Genomic DNA, 21,524 nt, shown 5'->3' on the forward strand with positions numbered 1-21,524 from the left:
TCCAACATATTGCCAATATTGGTGGTAGCACGCCATTTCAGACTCAACACAAACGTCCATTCGAACTCAGTTTGACGACGGTTCGGAATTACTTGACAACTTTTCGGACTGGAGACGGGTGATTAAAGAAATATAGAAGATAAGACAATATGAAACAAATATAAATAAATGGGTGTTAATTAGGTGGATTATGATCCATTAAATAATAGAGAAGTAGTTATATCCATATATACCTTGTGTTAAAAACACAACACAGTTTATATGGAAATACAATCACTGGTTTATAAGTATAGCACGACGTTTCGACAAGTATTCTCTTATCGTTATCAAGCACAAGCTTGTCGAAACGTGATTGTATTTCCATATAAACTGTGTTGTGTTTTTAATGTGTTCAATCGCTAAATGCCACTCAAGGATTATACCTTGTGTTGTTGTGTTTTGTTATGAACATATTTTACTAATAGAGTTCATTGCAGTAATCCAATTAACTATAATCGTACATGCATAAATGATATCATGAAATCCGATTATCTCACGATAAGCCTATACGATAGACTACATAACAATTAATGTGTGATAAATTATTGGACCACTATACATGATTATATAACTTGATCATTTACATACATCAGCGGGACTAATTGTATCTCAACTCACAGCTAGAAACCACAGCTGCTTAATATTATGTAATCCTTCTACGACATTTAGTAATTGAATGTATAATAATTAAACACAATTCATATGGAAAACAATCACTGAGTTTATTTCACATTACGTTTTAACAAGTTCCTGACTCAATGACAGAGCTTATGATGCAACGCGCACGCGCTAACAATTCGGCCAAACCATGTGACTTTTAAGCCCTCGAAAAATGTAATCGATTCGCATTAGTAATACTTTTCGGCGTGTAGAGTGAATGTTTGAGGAAAATGAAACTCAGATTGAAATCGGCTTTATGTACGATATGCCTGCCATTTGTTCTTTTAATACTTTATACATACCCAAAAAATAATTGTGAAAGTATAACTTTTCAGTCGAAAATGGCGAACGGGAAAATTGGAACAAAATATTCCGAACGAATACCAGAGACAAGGACAAGCTCAAAACAAACGTCTACAAAACAGGTTGTCGTCAAAAAAGCAATATCGCAATTTGACAACGAAAAACAAAGGAAGGTTGTGCCAGAGAAACAATGCGCCGTTAACCTCACCTGGCCTGAAAATAGTGATAGATTGCAAATTGTCGATAATATGAACAATTCATTTGTTTTTTCTGCATTTGCGGAACCAGAAGATCATCGAGTGAAAATTATGGGATTACATCGCCTGAATTCAAATTCAAGCAAAAGTTGTATTTGCTGGTTTTACAAGGACGCAAATAAACCAAGGATTATTCAAACCAATGGCACCATAGTTCTTTTAAACGATCATCATGGCAAAACGTAAGTATAATTTATTCCTTATTCTTATATCCGGGCCTCGTTGGTTCATTGAGTTGGCTTTCTTGGATACAGTCAGGTTACGTCCATAGTAAGAAAACAAAGTGTATCTGACAATATTAATAATAATGTTGATAAATGTAGATAAAAATGAAATCACCATACGATGTAAGTTTTATTTATTCCTTATTCTTATATAGGAATCACGGTGGCTTACCGAGTAAGGTTCACCAGTTAAAGAAAGCTTTATTGAAAACAATCAACTACATTAACGAAACCAAAATGTATCTAACAATATTAATAATAATTTTAAAAATATATAAACAAAGACACTTGATCAGATTCAATTCAATAGAATTAGAATCTATATATAATACACTAAAATCAATAACTAACTGGCAAAAAGAAAATTAAACTAAAATCAATAAGTAACTGGCATTAAGAAAATAAGTTTATGTTAGACGAAAGAGAAATGAAATGAAATGACATGAAATGGGGTTTAACGTCCTACTGTTCTGCTCCTATACTGGGCTAATGAAGACGGGCATACGCCATACAGTGTGCTATGAGGGAAATTTTGCCCGGGTTACGTGCATTCTAATGTATACACAGGACCTCGGTTTTTCGTCTCATCCGAAGGACTAGACAGCTGTCCTTGTCAGGCCCTCCGTTCTGCATCACTGACAGGGGGAAACCACGTCGAAAAATCAGGATGAACTTTCTCGGCCAATGCAGGGATCGAACACCAGACGAAAGAGAAGTCAGTAAAATAGCCATTAATAACAGATTACGGAATTTCCAATTAAAATACTCGCATAAAATAAAGGAATAGTGGTAATGACAACTAATTTAAGCTCCGTTCAGATGGTTTAATATTATACTTGCACTAGGTGTGTAAGGGTGGGGTGTCGGGAAAGAAAGAGAGAGAGAGAGAAATGGGGTTGGTTGGTTGTTCAGTCCCCTTAAATCTACTTTCAGAAATGTGATGACCGCCATCTTAAGATTATAAAATCATATGGAATGCTTATTGAAAACACGAATAGAGACTATTAGCATATGATACAAAACTTCTAATTATTATACTTTACACAGTAGTTATTTAAATTATATTGTTGCTTTTTTATATCTCGAACAGATAGTTTAGTAGTATGATTTTATAACTCGAACAGATGGTTTGCTGGTATGACTTTATATTTCGACCAGATAGTTTGCTGGTATGATTTAAGTAGACATGATAGGGGTTTGGGTGCGTTCTATTCATACGATTTAATCATAGCCGACAAAGAATGGGAAATAAATAAATTTATTGCTGTTTTGCACACTGATCCGCAGTGAATATTCGCTTGGCCGCTACAATCACTGATAAGGATGACATCGATGCGACTTAATGACTACAAAATATTAACTTTTTTCTTTCGGCAAATTAAATTCTGAAACATTTTTTTTACTATAGCAAAATAAATAAAGGTGTTTGAAGTATATCTTGATAAAAAAAATATTCCATAATTAGCGTAAATAGGTACAGAAAATAGTACGCGGAGGCGTAAAATGGGTAAAACGATATAATTCTGCCCGTACCGGTTCATATTACTACGTTCGATGTAAACAACGCACGTGTGACCATCAATTTGACGTTTTTTTTCTGTTTGTTTACTCTGAATTCTTTCAGAAGTACATTTTTTACCGTCTAATCTGATTGACCTGCTTGTGTTTGTTTTAAAACAACAAAAACAAGCCACAGAAGTAATATTTTTTGGCGTTATCGAAGCCATCTTGCTTTGTTGGTAAACATTGTAATGTGACGTCACCCTTAGAACTACAGCGGTCTGACCTTTTAAAGGTCAGTCATCTTGGACAGAGATAAAAGACGGATGTCGCATTAGGTCTGTAAAACAGATTGGCTGTTTTGTTGTCGGTGTTATAGTAAATGAATAAGGTTTTTGGTGCGTTTTGGTAGAGAGTAATGAAACTTCGTGTATAGTTTCACTACCAGGTACTTCAAAACCTTGACTGAGTATGATCGTGAACATTTTATGGTTAGACTAAGGTCTAGATAATCAGTTCGATTGCTTGATACTTTTGAAAAAGATAAGTGTGCAATTAATTAATATGTGTCATCTATTTATTTTGGGATTTCGGCGAGGGACACCAACCTCACTGTTGGCCTTTTTTTCTTAATATTCAGAATCCATTAATCTGTCTTTGTTTTATGAATTGAGGAAATAATGTAGCCAGTGCCCTCAAACTGTTGTGGCGAATTACAGAAAATGAAATTGCCGAGAACAAATCTGTTGTTATTTTTTTTAAAACATACAGTCCACCTAACAACCTTATATAAAACTGCATCAATAAAAAAAAGTATTGAAATGTTTTAATTCGGTGAGAATTAAGTAGGGAGATACAAAAATCAAAACGATGCAACACGAAAAGTTCTGAGCCCAGTGTCTGGCTATGCAGAATCTAACATGCTGTACTAAAAGTGTGTGTGTGCATATGTATGTTCACCATCACACTTCGTCGCCGTGCCCCAACCCCACATATGAGGTATCAAATTAACCAGTATTACCCCGTGAATGTTTTAGGCAATGATTCATTTAGGTCAATATCAATTATTAGTGTAACAGTAGGGGTGTCACAATCGGAAAAAAATTTGGGGTCGGGTTGTTTCTGAGGCAAAATTTGTCACTGAAGACGATTATGAGATTATTTTACTTCTATGACGTCATTTTCGGTTGGGGTTTTTCTGATTTCCAAAATAGCCGCCAGAATTTGACGAAAAATTAATTTCCAGATAGTATGGGTGATTATCACGCAAGGTATGGCTTGTAATATATCATATATAAGGTTTTTTAGTAATTGAACTGAAAAAATAATCTCTAAAACTAGTTTCCCCAAATCCAAGATGGCGGAAATTCAAAATGGCGGCCACAATTTACCTAAAATGGCTGATTTGTCAGATAAAAGTCATTTCACTCTTTGATATGATTTATAATATGTAATTTAAATGATTTTCAGTGTCACTAAACTTAAAATTAATCTAAATATAACGGGGTTCCAAAATCCAAGATGGCGGAAATTCAAAATGGCGGCCAGAATTTCCCTAAAATGGTCGATTTTTCGGATAATCGTCATTTTTAAGTTTGATATAGCTACCATCTTATGGAGACATAATGTGTGGTGCATTTACGGTCTTATAAAGCTCTATTCTTACATAAAGAATTCTTGATTGTCACGGAAGTGTTTTAGCCGTGATCATTTTAAGTCATGCTTATGCCAAGATCTGGGTAAGTGTTAATTTAACTAGATATCAGAAAAGTACCACGTTTTCAGAAATGTACTCTTTAGATAAATTGTACAATATATATCAGTTCACTAGTTACGTGTTGACCTTTAACATCACACTTAGATCCTGTACGCTTTGTGTCTTACAGTCAATACATGTCATGAAGAACTCTTTAGACATAATTTCGTTTATAATACTTTACTCGTTTCTATTGAGTTGTTTAGCAGAAGTAACCCATGACAACAATATGTTGAGACGACTACGTAACAGAATAGGACGATTCAATGTTATTAAAATGACACAATGACAATTTTAATTTTATTACCAACCCTTTCACAATATTTGAATGAAATATCTCACACAGGGTGTTAATCTGTTTTCAGTTTCTATTCCAATTCAATAAAACATTTAAAACATTTAATACATGTCTTGGCTTGATTCATTATTTACAATTTAATACGTTAATCGTGTATTTTAAATAATACAGTTCAAGAGATCAAAACATTTCCGAATTTATACATTCAACATTACACGTAGACCTAAATGTATTTTTCAAATACGTGTATAAACATTTATATGAAATATATTATAAACAGATATGCTATGACCAGCGTTGCCATTATCTTTATTATTCGACTGGAAAACTCCTGTCATTCACTCTGTCGTTCGACTGATCCATCATTCACGTTGTCATTTCCGAGTCTGAAATTTGGGGTATAGGGGTAGCTCATACCGGGGAGTAACATAGGCCAGGTGGCGTTAGTCTACCACTTCCGGTTTCGGAGTTATGACCCCCGAGCGAAGCCGGGCATTCTTCTAGTATATAAATAAATATATAAATAAATCATCTTCATGGTCATCATCATCGTCATCATCACTATTTAACACCAATCATCGTGGCCTGACAATTACCTTATCTATTCAAAGCGCTTGTTTAGTTTTAAATACTTGTGAACTTTACTAAAACTCACTTTGTTGAACGGGTTACTTTCGTTGGTATCGCCATATAGGAACGCTTTTGTATTTATGGATTTAAATGGGAGGGTATTTAATGTTGAGATACGCTGAGACGAATAATTTGGGCAGTGCAGAAAATAATGGTCGCTGTCTTCTTGAGTATGACCACAACTGCATGTCGGGTTATGTGAAATATGCATTAAAAATCTATGGAAGTTTAGAGCACTTTTACAATTACGAAGTCTGGAATGTATAATCTGAAATTTACGTTCTCCATAGTAACATCTTACTGACATCAATAAATACAAAAATATAAAATGGCTGATTTGTCAGATAAAAGTCATTTGACTCTTTGATATGATTTATAATATGTAATTTAAAGGATTTTCAGTGTCACTCAACTTACAATTAATCTAAATATAACGGGGTTCCAAAATCCAAGATGGCGGAAATTCAAAATGGCGGCCAGAATTTCCCTAAAATGGTCGATTTTTCGGATAATCGTCATTTTTAAGTTTGATATGGCGAGTGATATGCGATTTAAAGGGTTTTCTGTGTCACTCAACAACCTCAAAAGAAGAGTTTCCAAAATCCAAAATGGCGACCAGAATTTCCTAAAATGAACGATTTTTCAGATAATCGTCATTTTTTCGGTTTTGTATGGCTTGTAATAATGTCCTTTATTAGGTTTTCAAAGTCCACGAACTTGAAAATAACCTCAAAAATGAATTTTGAAAATGAATATTACCTCAAAAATGAATTTTGAAAATGAATATTACATCAAAAATGAATTTTGAAGATGGTAGATGATTGCTTAAAAATACAACAGGACAATCGTGAATTTTCCTATGGGATTGGCTTGTAATAGCAAAGAGTAGTAGTTATTTTGATGGTTACTGGAACTGTTATACTGGATCTCACATAAACAAGATTTAATATTATTCCAGCAAAACAGTGAGGTATATATATCCAGTTGTTAAGAATTTATCTATTGTTTATTCAGAAATGGTTCGAAATAGTGGTTCAGTGAGTAAGACTCGCTAAGAACGAGATCTGGGGTTCGATCCCTATGTTTGCTGAAAAAGTACCTTAGGATTTTCCAGTGTGGTTTCTCCTTGTCAGGATGCAGCACCGGGGGCTTCTCGAGAAACCAGGTTTATATGTACACGTTGACGTGCGCATACAAGAACCCTAGACAGTTGGAATTCGAAATAAGAGTACACCATAGTACCACTGTCTGGGCCAATTTTCCTCATAGCACACTGCTTGACGAATATCAATATTTATTAACTTTTGTTCAGAAGACTTATGTCCGGAAACCGTTTGTGGTATCATCTAGACAGATGAATTCATATTTGTCAGTCATGTATTTCATAAAGTGAAAAGTGTAAAATGAATCATCGAAGTCTCTGTGTCCGCAACTTGTGTGGTATGGTATCCACAGATCATATTCGTCTGTAATGTAATGCACACCAAGTTCTAAGTTAAAAATAATCATCACGAAAATAATTGGAAATGCATTTACGACTAGGTATCCCAAAAGTCACCCCCCACGATTTCCTCTTTTCTTATGTGTTGTTCTTACATGTAGAACTTGTTGTGAAATACGTAACTGACGAAAATGACCTGTGGATACAACATCTAGACTATACCACAAAAGTTACTGGACACGGAGTCTTCGATGCAAAAACGGACCACATTACCATTTCTGAACGAATAGGAGAACTTAAATTCTTAACGACTGGATATACCACAAATGATTCTCACTCCGGTAAAATGGTGCAAAGACAAAGGAGATGAAATTAAAAATGCGTCAGTTGGCCCCGTTGTATTGTTATGGGGGTTTTATGCATAAAAACAATTAAGCTACATTTATTGTGTCTTAAGGTTAAATTCTTTGAAATTCTAATTAGCTGACTGGTAAGTTCTGCACATGGTTTATTTATTGACAGGTAGATTCCTGGGTCAGGTCAAATTAAGTTGCCCTTAAAAAAAGTATTACAATTTGCTATTATAAACCAATCCAAGAGAAAGATTGATGATTGTCCCTTTTTTTTCTGAAACAATCATCTTCAATTATCAAATTCAGAGAGAAAGAGAGAGAAATGGGGTTTAACGTCCACTCGGCACAAACTAGGTCATTTCGGGACTAACATATGGTTTAATTTTATTTACATAATTGGCTTGTGCGTAGGGGTCTTTAGCAGTGGGAGGAAACCAGAGGACCCGGAGAAAACCCACGAGGTTGGACAGGCGACCCTACTCCTTGCCACGTACAACCGGGGATTCAAAATCACGCCAGTCGACTCAATGACAGACTTTATGATACAGCACGCGCATGCTAACCATTCAGCCATCCAACCCCCCTATCAAATTCAGTGACTCTGAAAACTTGATAGAGGACATATTACAAGCCATATCAATACAGAAAATTGACGATTATCTTAAAAATTGATCAATTTAGAGAAAATCTGGCCGCCATTTTTTTAATTTCCGCCATCTTGGATTTTGGAAACTCTATTTTAGATTGATTTTAAGTTCAATGACATTGAAAACCCTTTAAATTACGTGTTACAAACCATATCAAAGAGTGAAATGACTTTTATCTGACAAATCGGCCATTTTAGATAAATTTTGGTTGACATTTTGAATTTCCGCCATCTTGGATTTTAAAAACTCTTTTTTTCTTTAGATTAAGGTAGATTCCTGGGTCAGATCAAATTCAGTTGCCCTAAAAAAACTATTACAATTTGCTATTATAAACCAATCCAATAGAAAGATTGGTGATTGTCCCTTTTTTTTCTGAAACAATCATCTACAAATATCTAATTCAGTGACTCCGAAAACTTAATAGAGGACATATTACAAGCCATATCAAACAGAAAATTGACGATTATCTTAAAAATTGACCAATTTAGAGAAAATCTGGCCGCCATTTTTTAATTTCCGCCATCTTGGATTTTGGAAACTCTATTTTAGATTGATTTTAAGTTCAATGACATTCAAAATCCTTTAAATTACGTATTACAAACCATATCAAAGAGTGAAATGACTTTTATCTGACAAATCGGCCATTTTAGATAAATTTTGGTCGACATTTTGAATTTCCGCCATCTTGGATTTTGAAAACTCTTTTTTTCTTTAGATTAATTTTAAGTTCAGTGACAGTGAAAACCCTTTAGATTACATATTACAAACCAAATCAAACTGTGAAATGACTTTAATCTGACAAATCGGCCATTTTAGGTAAATTTTAGCCGCCATTTTGAATTTCCGCCATCTTGGATTTGGGGAAACTAGTTTTAGAGATTATTTTTCAGTTCAATTACAACAAAAACCTTATATATGATATATTACAAGCCATACCTTGCATGAAAATCACCCATCCTATCTGGAAATTCATTTTACGTCAACTTTTGGCGGCCATTTTGGAAATCAGACAAACCCCAACCGAAAATGACGTCATAGATAAAAAAAAATTCTAAAAATCGTGTTCAGCTAGCAATTTCGCCTCTGGAAATTGCTGGCCTGAAATGATTTGTAAAAAAAATGTCTTATTGTGACACCCCTAGTAACAGAGTCAAAAATCAATATTGGATTGTGTGCAGCCGAACAATTTTACTGCAATTAACGGTTAACGGGAGGTAACTCTGTTTATTATGGTAATTAAGTTAAAGGACAATATTGGTGCCAGTCATTATCACATTATTATGTGATAGAGCTGGTTAAACACATTCCAAATATAATTTTGACACAGAGATCATTGCTACAATAGCTGGGATCTTCCAACTGCCAAGGGATCTTTTACGTGCACGCCAATATGTACACGGGACCTCGGTTTTTCGTCCCATCCGAACGACTAGACAGCTGTCCTTGTCGAGCCCTCCGTCCTGCATCACTGACAAGGGGAAACCACGCGGGAAAATCTGGATGAACTTTCTCGGGCAATGCAGGGATCGAACACCCGACCTCCAGGCTAGCGAGCCAGCGTCTTACCCACTTAGCCCCAATATCAGATAAGACCAGATCAGATTAGAACAAACAACTTAAATCATTTATTTTGACCTAAATCGAGATATTTAGTTTCTGACTCTGTGAAAACCATTTAAAAGCCTGTAACTGTAAAAATAATATCAAGATTTGTTTTCGTTTGTGTATGGCTAAATCTATTTGTTAAGGCCAGCTCAAATTTTGTCAAGTTCGTTGAGGTGTAAATAAGGTTAGGGCACGTGATTGTTGGCGAGATTGTAGGTTAGGGATGGGTAAGCATTAGGAGTTAGGTCCAGGGCGAAGGTTGGGATTAGCGCTAGCCCTGTTTATATATCGTGACCTATGACGAAACATTAAGACGGCCTTATCATTTAGCACTAACAGTTTTTGTATACTTTCGATGAAAAGAAATTTTGAACTATGAAAAACGAAACATATGGATTACGGAAATAGTCTGCTCTGTGGTTTGCCAGCAACAACTCTTCAACCTATCCAAGGAATTCAAAATTTTACTGCAAAGCTAATTCTTGGTGTTAATTACGGCCATAGCTCGACTGCTGCTCTGAAAGAACTTCATATATTGCCAGTTGAAGTCCGATGCCAATTCAAGCTACTGGTACTGGTGTATAAGTGTCTCCACAACCTTGACCCTGCCTACCTTTCTGAATTATTGCAGTCCCAAACTTCATCATACAATACGAGATCGTCATCAAAAAACATGTTATTTATACGCGGCTCCTGAATACCCTTCCAGAAAATGTGAAACAATGCCAAACTGTAACGGATTTTAAAAAGAAACTCAAAACATATTTTTTTCGTAAAGCATTTCTTTAACGTTTGTGTAAGACTTTGTGAAGCGCCATTGATCGCATGGCAGTAATGTGCACTATGTCAAATGTAATATGTTATGTGTTATGTTATGTGTGTTTGAAATTAGATTTCGTTTTGTAAGCTAAACTAAAGTTATTGTATTTTTCATTCACATACAGGTATGGTGCCATGATGGTCACGTGTGATCTAAATGATAAAGGGGTTTGGTATGCTGTGTCAGTTACACCGTCAATCAAAGACAAACCACTCAATCGTATGATTCTACATTATCCAGAAAAAACTGTTCAGAGAAATTTCACGCTCTGTCTCTCTGTGATGCATTCAAGCTTTGGGAATGTTATGGGATTTGTGGAGGCTCTTGAATTTGATAAAGTTCTAGGAGCTAATCATTTCGTAATCCACCATTTTTCTTCGTCTCAACCAATGAAAATCGTCTTAAACGATTATATCAAAAGAGGGGAGGTAACTCTTTTGAACTACAAATTACCGATCGGTACGAAGGATGTTCATTATTTTGGGCAAATTGCTGCAGTGAACGATTGTGTTTATAGATCTCGTGGTATCTCGCGTTATGTGGTTGTTGTGGATATTGACGAGATTTTAATTCCATACACCTTTAACGATTGGATGGAAATGATGGACAACTTGACGTCAGCTGAACCGAAAGCGTCGTCTTTTTCATTCAGGACTACTTTTTTTGACACACATATGCCGGATGACACTAGAGGATATCGTCAGAAAGATTTAGCGACTCGTTATAAATTGAGAACATTGTTAAAAGTGTGGCGAGAGAACTATATATTTGAGTACAATAGTCGTTGTAAAGTGATTGGCAAGCCGGAACTGATAGACGTCATGGCTATACATACCGTGGCTAAACAAAAGCGAGCTCATAAGCTAATACATGTGAATTATACTACTGCGTTACTTCATCACTATCGGTTAAAAAATTCTTCACCATCCAGGATTTTCAATGACAAAACGAGACAATATAGCAGCCGTGTTGTAGATCGTGTGATCAAAAGGTTTAATAGTATTCCTACGCCTTGTATACATGTGTGAAAGCGTATTGAACTTCTTTGAACGTTGTGTACACCGTGGGTGTGTGGGTGTGTGTGTGTGTGTGAGAGATGGAGAGGGGGTGAGAGAGATAGAGAGAGAGAGAGTCAACCGAATACCACAAATTAGTGCTAGGCGGAGTATATAGGTTCAAATTCACAACACTAGAATTAGACCCATTCCACTCGACACAAAGTCAAATTTATTTCAATAATTCGCTTGTGCGTAGGACCCAACCGAATGCAATGAAAATTTTTGCTACAGAATGTTGAACTCGACACGGCGAATTTGCACGCTTCAGTGGCTTGTTACGCAGTGCGATAACAGAGTCTACGAGTATAAAAATAGCTAAGTACGTCAAATTCTCTGCACATGTAAATAAATATATTGTTGGCGATTCTGAATAGCAATAATATTTATCTTTTTGGTTATTACAGCAGCTTTAGAAATTACGTTCGTTTTAATTTTTTAATTGCTTTATCATTAACTGTACCGTTATTAGCGGCATCTTTTGGTTTAGTACAAATAATATCTCTGAAAGACTCGGGTTAGACGGGAACATGATACTAGAAGTAGATTCATTTTACTTTTACAAGGTTCTTAAACCAATTTTTGAGTTGCCCAACGTGCGTGTTTCTAAATTCAATTTCTTGTTCCAGCTTTCTGTTATGGTTCGTAAAAAGTAGTCTTGATTATCCCGGCCTGTCAAGACTTTGAATGGACGATAGATTTGTTAAGCGAGACTAATGACAAATTGCTCGGATGATATGGCCGACACTAGTAACCATTTTTCAGTCTATTATTTACGGATGGTTAAATGGTCATAGCTTATTAAGTAAAGCATGACCGTTTATTTAATGACTATAAATGAGCGAAACTGATTTAAGGCTTGGTATGTATCTAAATATTGTGGTGTAATTGTCGAGATATTTGGAGATATTTATTTATGGTGGGGCACCCTACCATAGTGCTAGGCGAAGTATAAGGTGTTCAAACTCACAACACTAGGATTGGACCCATGACAAACCCAAACGGTACGCATTTGATCTCCCTAATCTCAGAAATCATAAATAAATAAATATCACCCCATAAGTAATGGCGTATTAAATAGTTTTACCCTATTTGTATTCTTTTATCGTTTTTTGTTGTCTGCAAATCTGTGTCACGAGCCTCAAGCAAAATTTGCTAAGCTAACCAAATTTAAATCAAATATGATAGTTTTTAGTTTATTATTGCTGGGTTAATCGCCTTGAATCAGTTGTTTCAGCCAGTTTTAGAGAAACATCTTTGGGAGGCAGCAAAAATCCCTCTAAAGAAGTGGCGTGCACTGGTGCAGAGAGGGGCGCAGGGGCCGATGACCCCGGGCATCCATTTCAGATCCATCCAATCAAAGAGAGAAAGAGACAGAGAGTTTAACGTCCACTCAACACAAACTAGGTCATTTTGGGACTAACATATGGTTCAATAATTCGCTTGTGCGTAGGGGTCTTTCGCGGTGGGAGGAAACCGGAGGACCGGGAGAAAACCCACGAGGTTGGACGTACAACCAAGGAATCGAAACCACGCCAGTTGACTCAATGACAGCCCTTATGATACAGCGCGCTTCCGCTAACCATTCGGCGACCACCACCCCACCCTAACCATCCGCACTAGGATTAAGCTGTCTGTTATAAAATCAAATTTGTGAATACAGTTTCATTCAATAAACGGATACAAACAGAATGTGTGTCCACTATTATTAGAAATTTTAAAATTCCTCCATTCCTGATGATAGTTTTCTAAATAAGCAATCCCGCAGATTAAATAACTGTGGTCTGACCCCTATACAGATTTATACACGAGTTATGTTCCTTACCAATTGCAATTTCAATGCATAGAGTACATGGACTCAGACTAGCAATTATTTGCTCATTGACTTTAATGTTAAATGGCTGTAACATCACAGGCTGTAGCTTTTTGCTCAACATTCCGTTGGTTCCAATCTTTATAGGCACAATGGGGACCACATTTGGCGATCTCCTCATCATAATTTTGTAGGGGGTTGACCGTTTAGGTTTTTTGCGACGGGGATTTGGAGTTGACTGGGGTGAAAATCTCACTTCCGACACTACGATTGCTCTGCAGAAAGACACTTTACACCCCCTATCCCTCCGCTGTAATATCATCATTAAAATGGCAAATTTGATCCCTTTTCTCCAATTCTAGACCAAAAAGTCAACCAAAAAATGCAGGAAGAGGTGAGAAAAAAAATTAAGGAAAAAATTGTCTATTTATAACTCGCACTGCATTCGTGAAATAAGGGGAAATAATTACTAGCCTGACGTATTCATTATGGCGGCTAGTACAGACAATTTAAGTAGGACGTTAAACCAGCAATTTCTCATGCATAATGACATGAATAATATAATTGATAGTCTAACCCACCCAACCGATAAGATGTCTAAATTTTAGGCTTTGGTAGGACTGTACGATATATCAGATGTGGATTAATTGGCCTCGGTTATAAGGAGACAGCCAGGTCAACATCAACGCATTTGCCCTTAATAGATATCCTTTTTCGTAACGTGACAATTTCAAAGAGTGCATTAATCCTTTTTTTTCTTCTAATGTCTGTCAATTTATAAAACTTTCAAGTATAACTCTTTTTTTAAAAAAAATTTAAGTGGGTCCTATTTTTTTTTTTTTGTATGCATGTATCGTTCAGGTACAGTGTGTGTGTGAAGTAAGGTGAATGATTGAAGATAATACGTGCACGGAATACAATTGTATTGGATATAATAAATGCTTTGACAAATGTCTTTATCAACCAAACGATAAAGACTAGAAAGTACATGCCGAATCGTCACTCAGTAATAAATAGAAAATTCATTGTATAGAATTGTGTCCTTCGCTGTTGTGTCCTACTTTTCTGCACTGAATGTGGTAATGAAGACGGGCCTACGCCATACAGGGTGCTACGACCTACTATTATTTCGAATTCCTATTGACAAGGCCCAAGGGTTCTTTAACGTGCACGCAAACGTGTACACAGGGTCTCGGTTTTTTGGCCCATCCGAACTACAAGACACTGCCCTTGCAGGCCATCCGTCCTATATCCACTGACAAGGGGAAACCACGCTTGACAATTCCGTGGAACGTTCTCAACCGTCGCACTCGACACAAACTAGGCCATTTCGTTACTAACATATACATGGTTAAATTTTATTTCAATAATTCATTTGCGAGGAGGGGTCTAGCAGTGGAAGGAAACAGGAGGACCCGGAGAAAACCAACGAGGTTGGACAGGCCGTACACTACTCCTTGTCACGTACAACCGCCGAACCGGGGAATCGATGCTGAAATTGAAAACAACATCGAACGTGATATGGTTGGCAAATACTATTTCAAATACAAGCTGAACAACATTTGCGTTTTAGCTTATATTTGAAATAGTATTTCATTTTGCAAACTGTGTCACGTTCGATGTTGTTTTCAATTTCAACACTCCGCCAAACCATTCAACCTGACGAAGAGCTAGTCGTTGGTATCAACATAATGGTTCCGATTACACGGTGGCGACACCAAACGACGTCATAATGATGGTTGCTAAGTAGAAGTATCAAAATTCTAAATTTGTTTGACTTTCATGCTTAACATGTAAAGTGACAACAAAGTAGACATTTTTCGTCTTAATAATAGAAATAAGATGAAACAGGATTAAAATTTACACTGAACAAAAAAAGAAGTTGGATTAAACATTGTCTTAATTTAGAAATTACATGAATAGAAGTTAGAAATTAAATGAATAGAATTTAGAAATTACATGAATAGAAGTTAGAAATTAGACGATAGCATGTTAGAATTTTGAGTCTAATGTACTGCCATAATCTACACCCACGGGTGTAAATTATTTAAGTGCCTCATCAGAATGTCTGAGTGCAACACTCATCCCGAGACAGCTTACACTACTGGAAGTGGCAGCTAGTTTCCACCATAATTGGTGTAATGTTCTACACTAGTTGGGTGTTATCGGTTTACACCACTAAAGGTTAGAGTTTAACGTCCCCACGACACATACTAGATCATTCAGGACTAACATATTTTAATTCAATAATTAGGGGTCTTTTTAACAGTGGGGGGAAACCGGAGGTCCTTGAGAAAACCGACAAGCAACCCTACTCCTTGTCACGTACAACCGTGGAATCGAAACCACGCAGTTGACTCAATGACAGACCTTATGATACAGCACGCACGTGCTAACCATTCGGTCATCCAACCCCCCAGTGGTAATGCAAAGCCCAGGTCTCCACGGCACGATAACATGTGCATTCTTTACATCGGGTGTAGTAACACAAATCGGCCAGGGCCGAATCGGTGCCCTTTACTTATTTTACGCCTTCGAGTACTATTTTATGTGCCCATTTAGACTAAATAGTAAAAGGGTTTTTTTTTCTAGATTTACTTCTAGTACTTTTATTTGTTTTATTAATAATTTAGGAATTTATTTTGCAAAAGAAAAAAAAAAGTTAATATGGAGTGCTAATTAACTTCACTTTAAGTGTTAGTAGAGGCCAAACCGATATATACTACTGATCAGTTTGATATGGTGTTTATTTAAGTTGTTACCATAGTAATCATTGAATATTGTATTATTTATATTCTTTATATCATATAGTAATCATTTGAATATTGTATTCTTTATATTATTCATATAGTAATATTTAAATATTAAATTTTATATATTGTTCATATAATAATCATTTGAATACTGTATTATTAATATTGTTCCCATAGTAATCATATTGTTTCCATAGTAATTATTTAAATACTGTATTCTTTATATTAAATGGGTCACTGGCTCGTTATCTAATCCTTACAACCAGACATTATGTAATAAATGATAACATTGGATAAACTAACATCTTTCAACACTACACACACTCTGACTAAACCCCCACGAGTTTGACTGACCCAATAACCCGATTTGAATTCACGGGGAATATAATTTCCTTGTAACTGTCACATGAATGAAACAATAATTTAACTGAAAGTCGGGTTGGAGGATAAAACAAGAACAGTACTCGAATTGTTACAATTTCCTTATTTGTTTAAACAGGTCCTAGCTATTTAAATAAATAATCTACCACTTTATCCAGATATATAGATTTAATTTTAAACAAAGTCATAAATACAACAACATTAGACACGTCAAGTAGCAGTGAATCAGAACAAACTGATATACTAAGAGAGGACTGAAGTAGTTTAATTTAACTCCTCGAAAAGCACCGACCGATATGTACGACTCACTGATATTTAGAGGTAAGCCCATTTATTTTACGAGTCGTACGTTTATTCATAGGCCTACCCCTCGCCTTGGTTATATAGGCTGGATTTTTAATAATCAGGTGAATCTCAGATTTTGCTAATTACATTTAATGTCTTGATATAATTGATACTACCCCTTTAAAGGATCTAAGTCTCCAACTCAATATTTTTCATCATATTCGAAATTAGAAACACGAATTGGAATTCAATATTGCTCAATTTCAATCAATATAGATGCTGTGATCTGACCGTGAAATTATAGGATCCTAATATCCAATATTTAAGGCACAATTAACATTATATAATCAGTACACGAGTCGTGTACCCTATGGTTTATGGTGCCATTTTCTAATGAACAAATACAAACATATCCGACAATACAATGTGGAAACAATTAGTAAAGGCTGATTCACAAAGGACAACATAATTTAAATAAAAAACGTGAAGAATGCACCTAGCACGTGTAAATTTGAACTGTTCACGTATGTCACCGAACATAATTGATTAGAAATTAAAATATTTTTTGTTAAAAAGTGAATATAAACCACTTTACATACATTCATATTACAGGAATATATGCTTTTAGAACCATTTTTGTCTATTTCAAACTTTCAAAAAATAGAGCGAGACGCCCTTTAAATGGTTAGCATGTGCGCGCTGTATCATAAGGTCTGTCTTTGAGTCAACTGGCGAGGTTTCGATTTCCCAGTAGAACGTGACAAAGAGTAGGGTCGCCAGTCCAATCTCGTAGGTTTTCTCTAGGTCCTTCGGTTTCCCCCCACTGCTAAAGACCCCTACGCGCAAGCAAATTATTGAAATAGGATTGAACCATGTGTTAGTCCCGAAATGACCTAGTTTGTGTCGAGTGGACGTTAACCCCTCTCTCTCTCTCCCTCTCTCTCTGTTTAAATAGATGTAATTTATTATAGATGTTTTAGTATGTAAACTATTGTTTTTATATTATTATAGTTCAATGTTTGTACGCGAGGAATAAACAAAGGCTCTCACCTGTGTTGGATACACCACAATGTCATGAACTCGCAGCTATAGAGAGTTGGTGACCAGACTGTGTCTACGTTTAAAGAATTGGTGTCACAAAAAAAACTTTTTATCGATAATCTATATTCACAGACGTTATGCCACAACAAGATTTTTTTTTAGATAATCTTCATTCACAGAATCTGTGCCACAACAAGAACTTTTTGACCGAGAATCTATTTTCACAGAATATGTGCCACAACACGAACTTTTTATGTTTTCCTTGAATACAGCAGGAATGTTTGGTCGTTACTAATGAACGCGGGGAAAGTCTGGAACATCATGTTTTTGGAATGGTCATCGTTTATAATAGACAGATGTGACAAATATATACATCCGTTGTAACTTTTATTAACAATGCAGTCTATATGATGCATTTTTAAAAGACCTTTCTAGATTGTAGTCTACTATTACCGTTAAACAGGTGTAGACAAGACGCAATGGATATCTATAAAAGCGTACTTGGGATTATTTTTCTCCTTGATGCGGCCTATAGCCGGGGAATTCATCTAAACCCTAATGGAACTTCAGCTAATTCCTCTATTGTTCTTTCATCAAAGGCGAACCAAGATGGAACCTTACGCGAAATACCCGACGTGTTGATCGATAGTTACTCTTGTGGAGATAACATGTGTAATTGTACGGGGAATGTTGCCGTGTGTTCTGGGCATCGACACTTATTATCCTACATTCCCAAACTACCCGCTAATATCTCTCAGCTAACATTTTCGAATAACTTTTTACCACATATAAAAAACGACACCTTTTCTAATGTTTCGTCTTTGACGCATCTTTACTTAAAAGCAAATAATTTGAGCTACTGTTCGCGGTTTGCATTCCGTAGCTTAAAACAGCTTCAAATACTAGGAATTTATAAAGAGAAAAAAATAAAATATGGACTGTTATATTATTGTTTGATGGGCGTGGTAAGTCCGAAGCTTAAAGAGCTTCAGTTGATTAAATTAACGTTTAAGGATAGATTGAGCAAAACATACTTCCTCTCTGCGATGAAGAACAGTCCAGTATCTAAAATTGTAATGAACTCGACTTATATCGATTATTACAACCACACTGACTTCACTCACCTGAAAAATCTCTCTGTCCTCAGTTTACGTACGTGTTGGATACAAGAGATGGATTTTTCACCGATTCCGAAACCGAAACCGATCTCGACCTTAACGGAGTTGGTTTTATCAGACAATGCTTTGGTCAGTTTTCCCAAGTTCTGTGCCGATAATAACGCGATGTTTCCTAATTTGACACGTCTGTACATGGATGACAATTTTATTCGATTTATGCCACGACTGGGTCTAGATTGTATGAAGTTTCTTCACATCTTTTCTATTTCTGGTAACCCATTACACGAATTGGGGGAAAATACATTTTCCAGACTCCCCAATTTGCACACCATTTTCATCAGCGACAATTCAGGATCATCATTTCGGATCAGGGATCACGCCTTTAATAGTTCCAGCCTCATTAATCTTTATTTAAAGGGCAATGCCGAACACGTGCATCACTTGTATGTAGGGGCATTAAATAGTTGCGCAAACCTAGAAAAATTGGACCTATCCAATAGCCACCTTTACTCAAAATCAGACGAATACTTCGACGAACTCTTTGCAACATTGACCAAATTAAAAGTTCTGAAACTTTCTGGTACCGGTATTGGATCATTACCTCCTGTTATTCCAAGAATAATGCCGAAGCTGGAGTCTCTTGATGTAAGTTACAATCATATTTCATGGTGGACAAACGATTATTTTAGAAACTTAACGTCGCTGCGAATATTAAACTTGACGTCTAATCAAATTGCGACAATTAACAAACATTCGTTTTCTTATGAAACACTACAAGGTTTATCACGGCTTGACTTATCATACAATCCTTATTCTTGTTCCTGTGCGAATTTACTCTGGTTTGCGCGATTACTGAAGATCAAGAGCTTTGCTGAAAAGCTTCATAAGTTCCCGAATAAATATACATGTTCAACTCCTAGTGACTGGCGGGGCATGAGGATTATTGATACACCTATAAGTAATCGCTTTTGTTTGTTAACCCCCGTTATAAGTTTGATAATAACATCAGTATCGATAGGAGTACTTCTTTTAATACTCGCGATATCTCTGGTTTACAGATATCGTTGGCACCTTCGATACTTCGTCTACATACTCCGATACCACCACATCAGGCTCCAAAGATTCGCCACTGAAGGACGGAGCTATCGGTACGATATCTATTTAAGCTGTAGTGAAGACGATGTAGATTTTATTTTGGAAAATATTTTACCAAGACTAGAACACGAGTTGAATCTCCACGTCTTTCTCCCACAGAGAGATGGGGTTGGAAATAAAATTGACAGTATAATCGAGAATATGGATGCTAGCAGGAGATTCATCTTGTGTGTATCGGATACTTTCGCTGTTGATCATTACTGTGAGTTCGAAGCAAGCGTAGCTTATGAACGAATCTTAAGTGAAAGGCGAGATTTAATGATTGTGATTTTGTTAGAGGAACTAGGAGTTGTTAATGTTACTAAGACCGTTCATAGAATCTTAAAGGATGATGACTATATAAAATGGGGATGGAGTGAGGAAAGTATTGATTTATTTTGGCTGAAGTTAATTCAACATTTAAACTCTTCTGATGAACCTAGACCTTAGATTGTAGCTTAATTAAGGTAGGGGCCTGAGGGTGCCCCGTCTCATGCGTCACTTGGTAGCGAGCAGCTCTTATGAAAAAAAGAAATATTTTCTTTTGTGGACAGTCGTTCTGTACAGGACAATTGGCAGTTATATTTGTGCACGAAACCCAGCATTAGGGTCTTTGGCAGTTGGAGGAAACTGGAGGACCCGGAGAACACCCACGAGGTTGGACAGGTGACCCAACTCATTGTCACGTACAACCGGGGAATCGAAACCCCGCCAGTTGAATCAATGATAGACCTTATGTCACAGATCGCACGCGCTAACCATTCGTTCATCTAACCTCTCTAAATGGTTTGATGTTTCGATTTCAATATCTGATGTTACACGACAAAAAAAAACTAACTCCATGAAATCATCTCTACAATATGGGTCAGACAACACGTTTAAATATGAAAGTACCCTAGCAATTGTTGTTAGCTGTTAGCAATATAACCATCATCCTGCACTAAGATTAAATTTCAATTTCGTTTCGGTTTTCTTTTCCTTTTTTAACCAACTTCCTGCCATAATATCTAAACAACCCACTGACGACTGTATATCAATGCAGCCCATTTGATAACAAAAGCACTTGTACTTTTTTTTTAAAAAAAGGAAATATTTTGATCCAAACAATAGTAGGAGAGGGGTCATAAAGGCTATATCTGTTCCCTAATGCCTTTTCTGTCCGAGTGTGTGTGTGTGTGTGTGTGAGTGGGCAGATCATTGAATTGGGGGACAATTGTATGCTTGCACACCAACAATTGCTGGACCATCGGGTTTTCGAGGACCATAATCGGTCCTCGAATTTAGAAACCTGTGTAATCTACTTTCCACCCCCTGGCGAGTTTATTTTTAGAATATCTCGGTAGTGCTCGGTTAACCGTAAAATACCGACCCCTTGGGTGAAAGGGTGTGTTTTCCAGCCTGATCACCTCCC

The 21,524-nt window shown here is 36.3% G+C and overlaps 1 protein-coding gene across 3 annotated transcripts; it reads left to right on the plus strand.

Moving 5' to 3' along the window:
* The first annotated feature begins 601 nt into the window (after positions 1 to 601).
* Positions 602 to 21,213, plus strand: LOC130010250 (beta-1,4-galactosyltransferase galt-1-like). 3 transcript variants are annotated; one of them, XM_050533073.2, is made up of 3 exons: positions 602 to 1,441; positions 10,658 to 16,856; positions 17,832 to 21,213. In XM_050533073.2, exon 3 carries the CDS (start codon positions 18,341 to 18,343, stop codon positions 20,561 to 20,563), a length of 2,223 nt encoding a protein of 740 aa, XP_050389030.2. In that variant the 5' UTR covers positions 602 to 1,441; positions 10,658 to 16,856; positions 17,832 to 18,340; the 3' UTR covers positions 20,564 to 21,213. The 3 variants fall into 3 exon arrangements, with proteins under 3 accessions (XP_050389030.2, XP_055954251.1, XP_050389033.1); XM_056098276.1 differs by lacking the exon at positions 602 to 1,441 and adding an exon at positions 1,499 to 1,606; XM_050533076.2 differs by lacking the exon at positions 602 to 1,441 and adding an exon at positions 1,499 to 1,606 and having other exon boundaries at positions 17,832 to 18,657.
* Positions 21,214 to 21,524: the final 311 nt, after the last annotated feature.

Source organism: Patella vulgata, chromosome 1 (genome assembly GCF_932274485.2).
Source record: "Patella vulgata chromosome 1, xgPatVulg1.2, whole genome shotgun sequence".
In the NCBI taxonomy this organism is placed as follows: Eukaryota; Metazoa; Mollusca; class Gastropoda; family Patellidae; genus Patella; species Patella vulgata.

Bases quoted from the DNA above. Each gene is read 5' to 3' on its own strand.
- LOC130010250 (XM_050533073.2), top strand. From the start codon at position 18,341: ATGGATATCTATAAAAGCGTACTTGGGATTATTTTTCTCCTTGATGCG.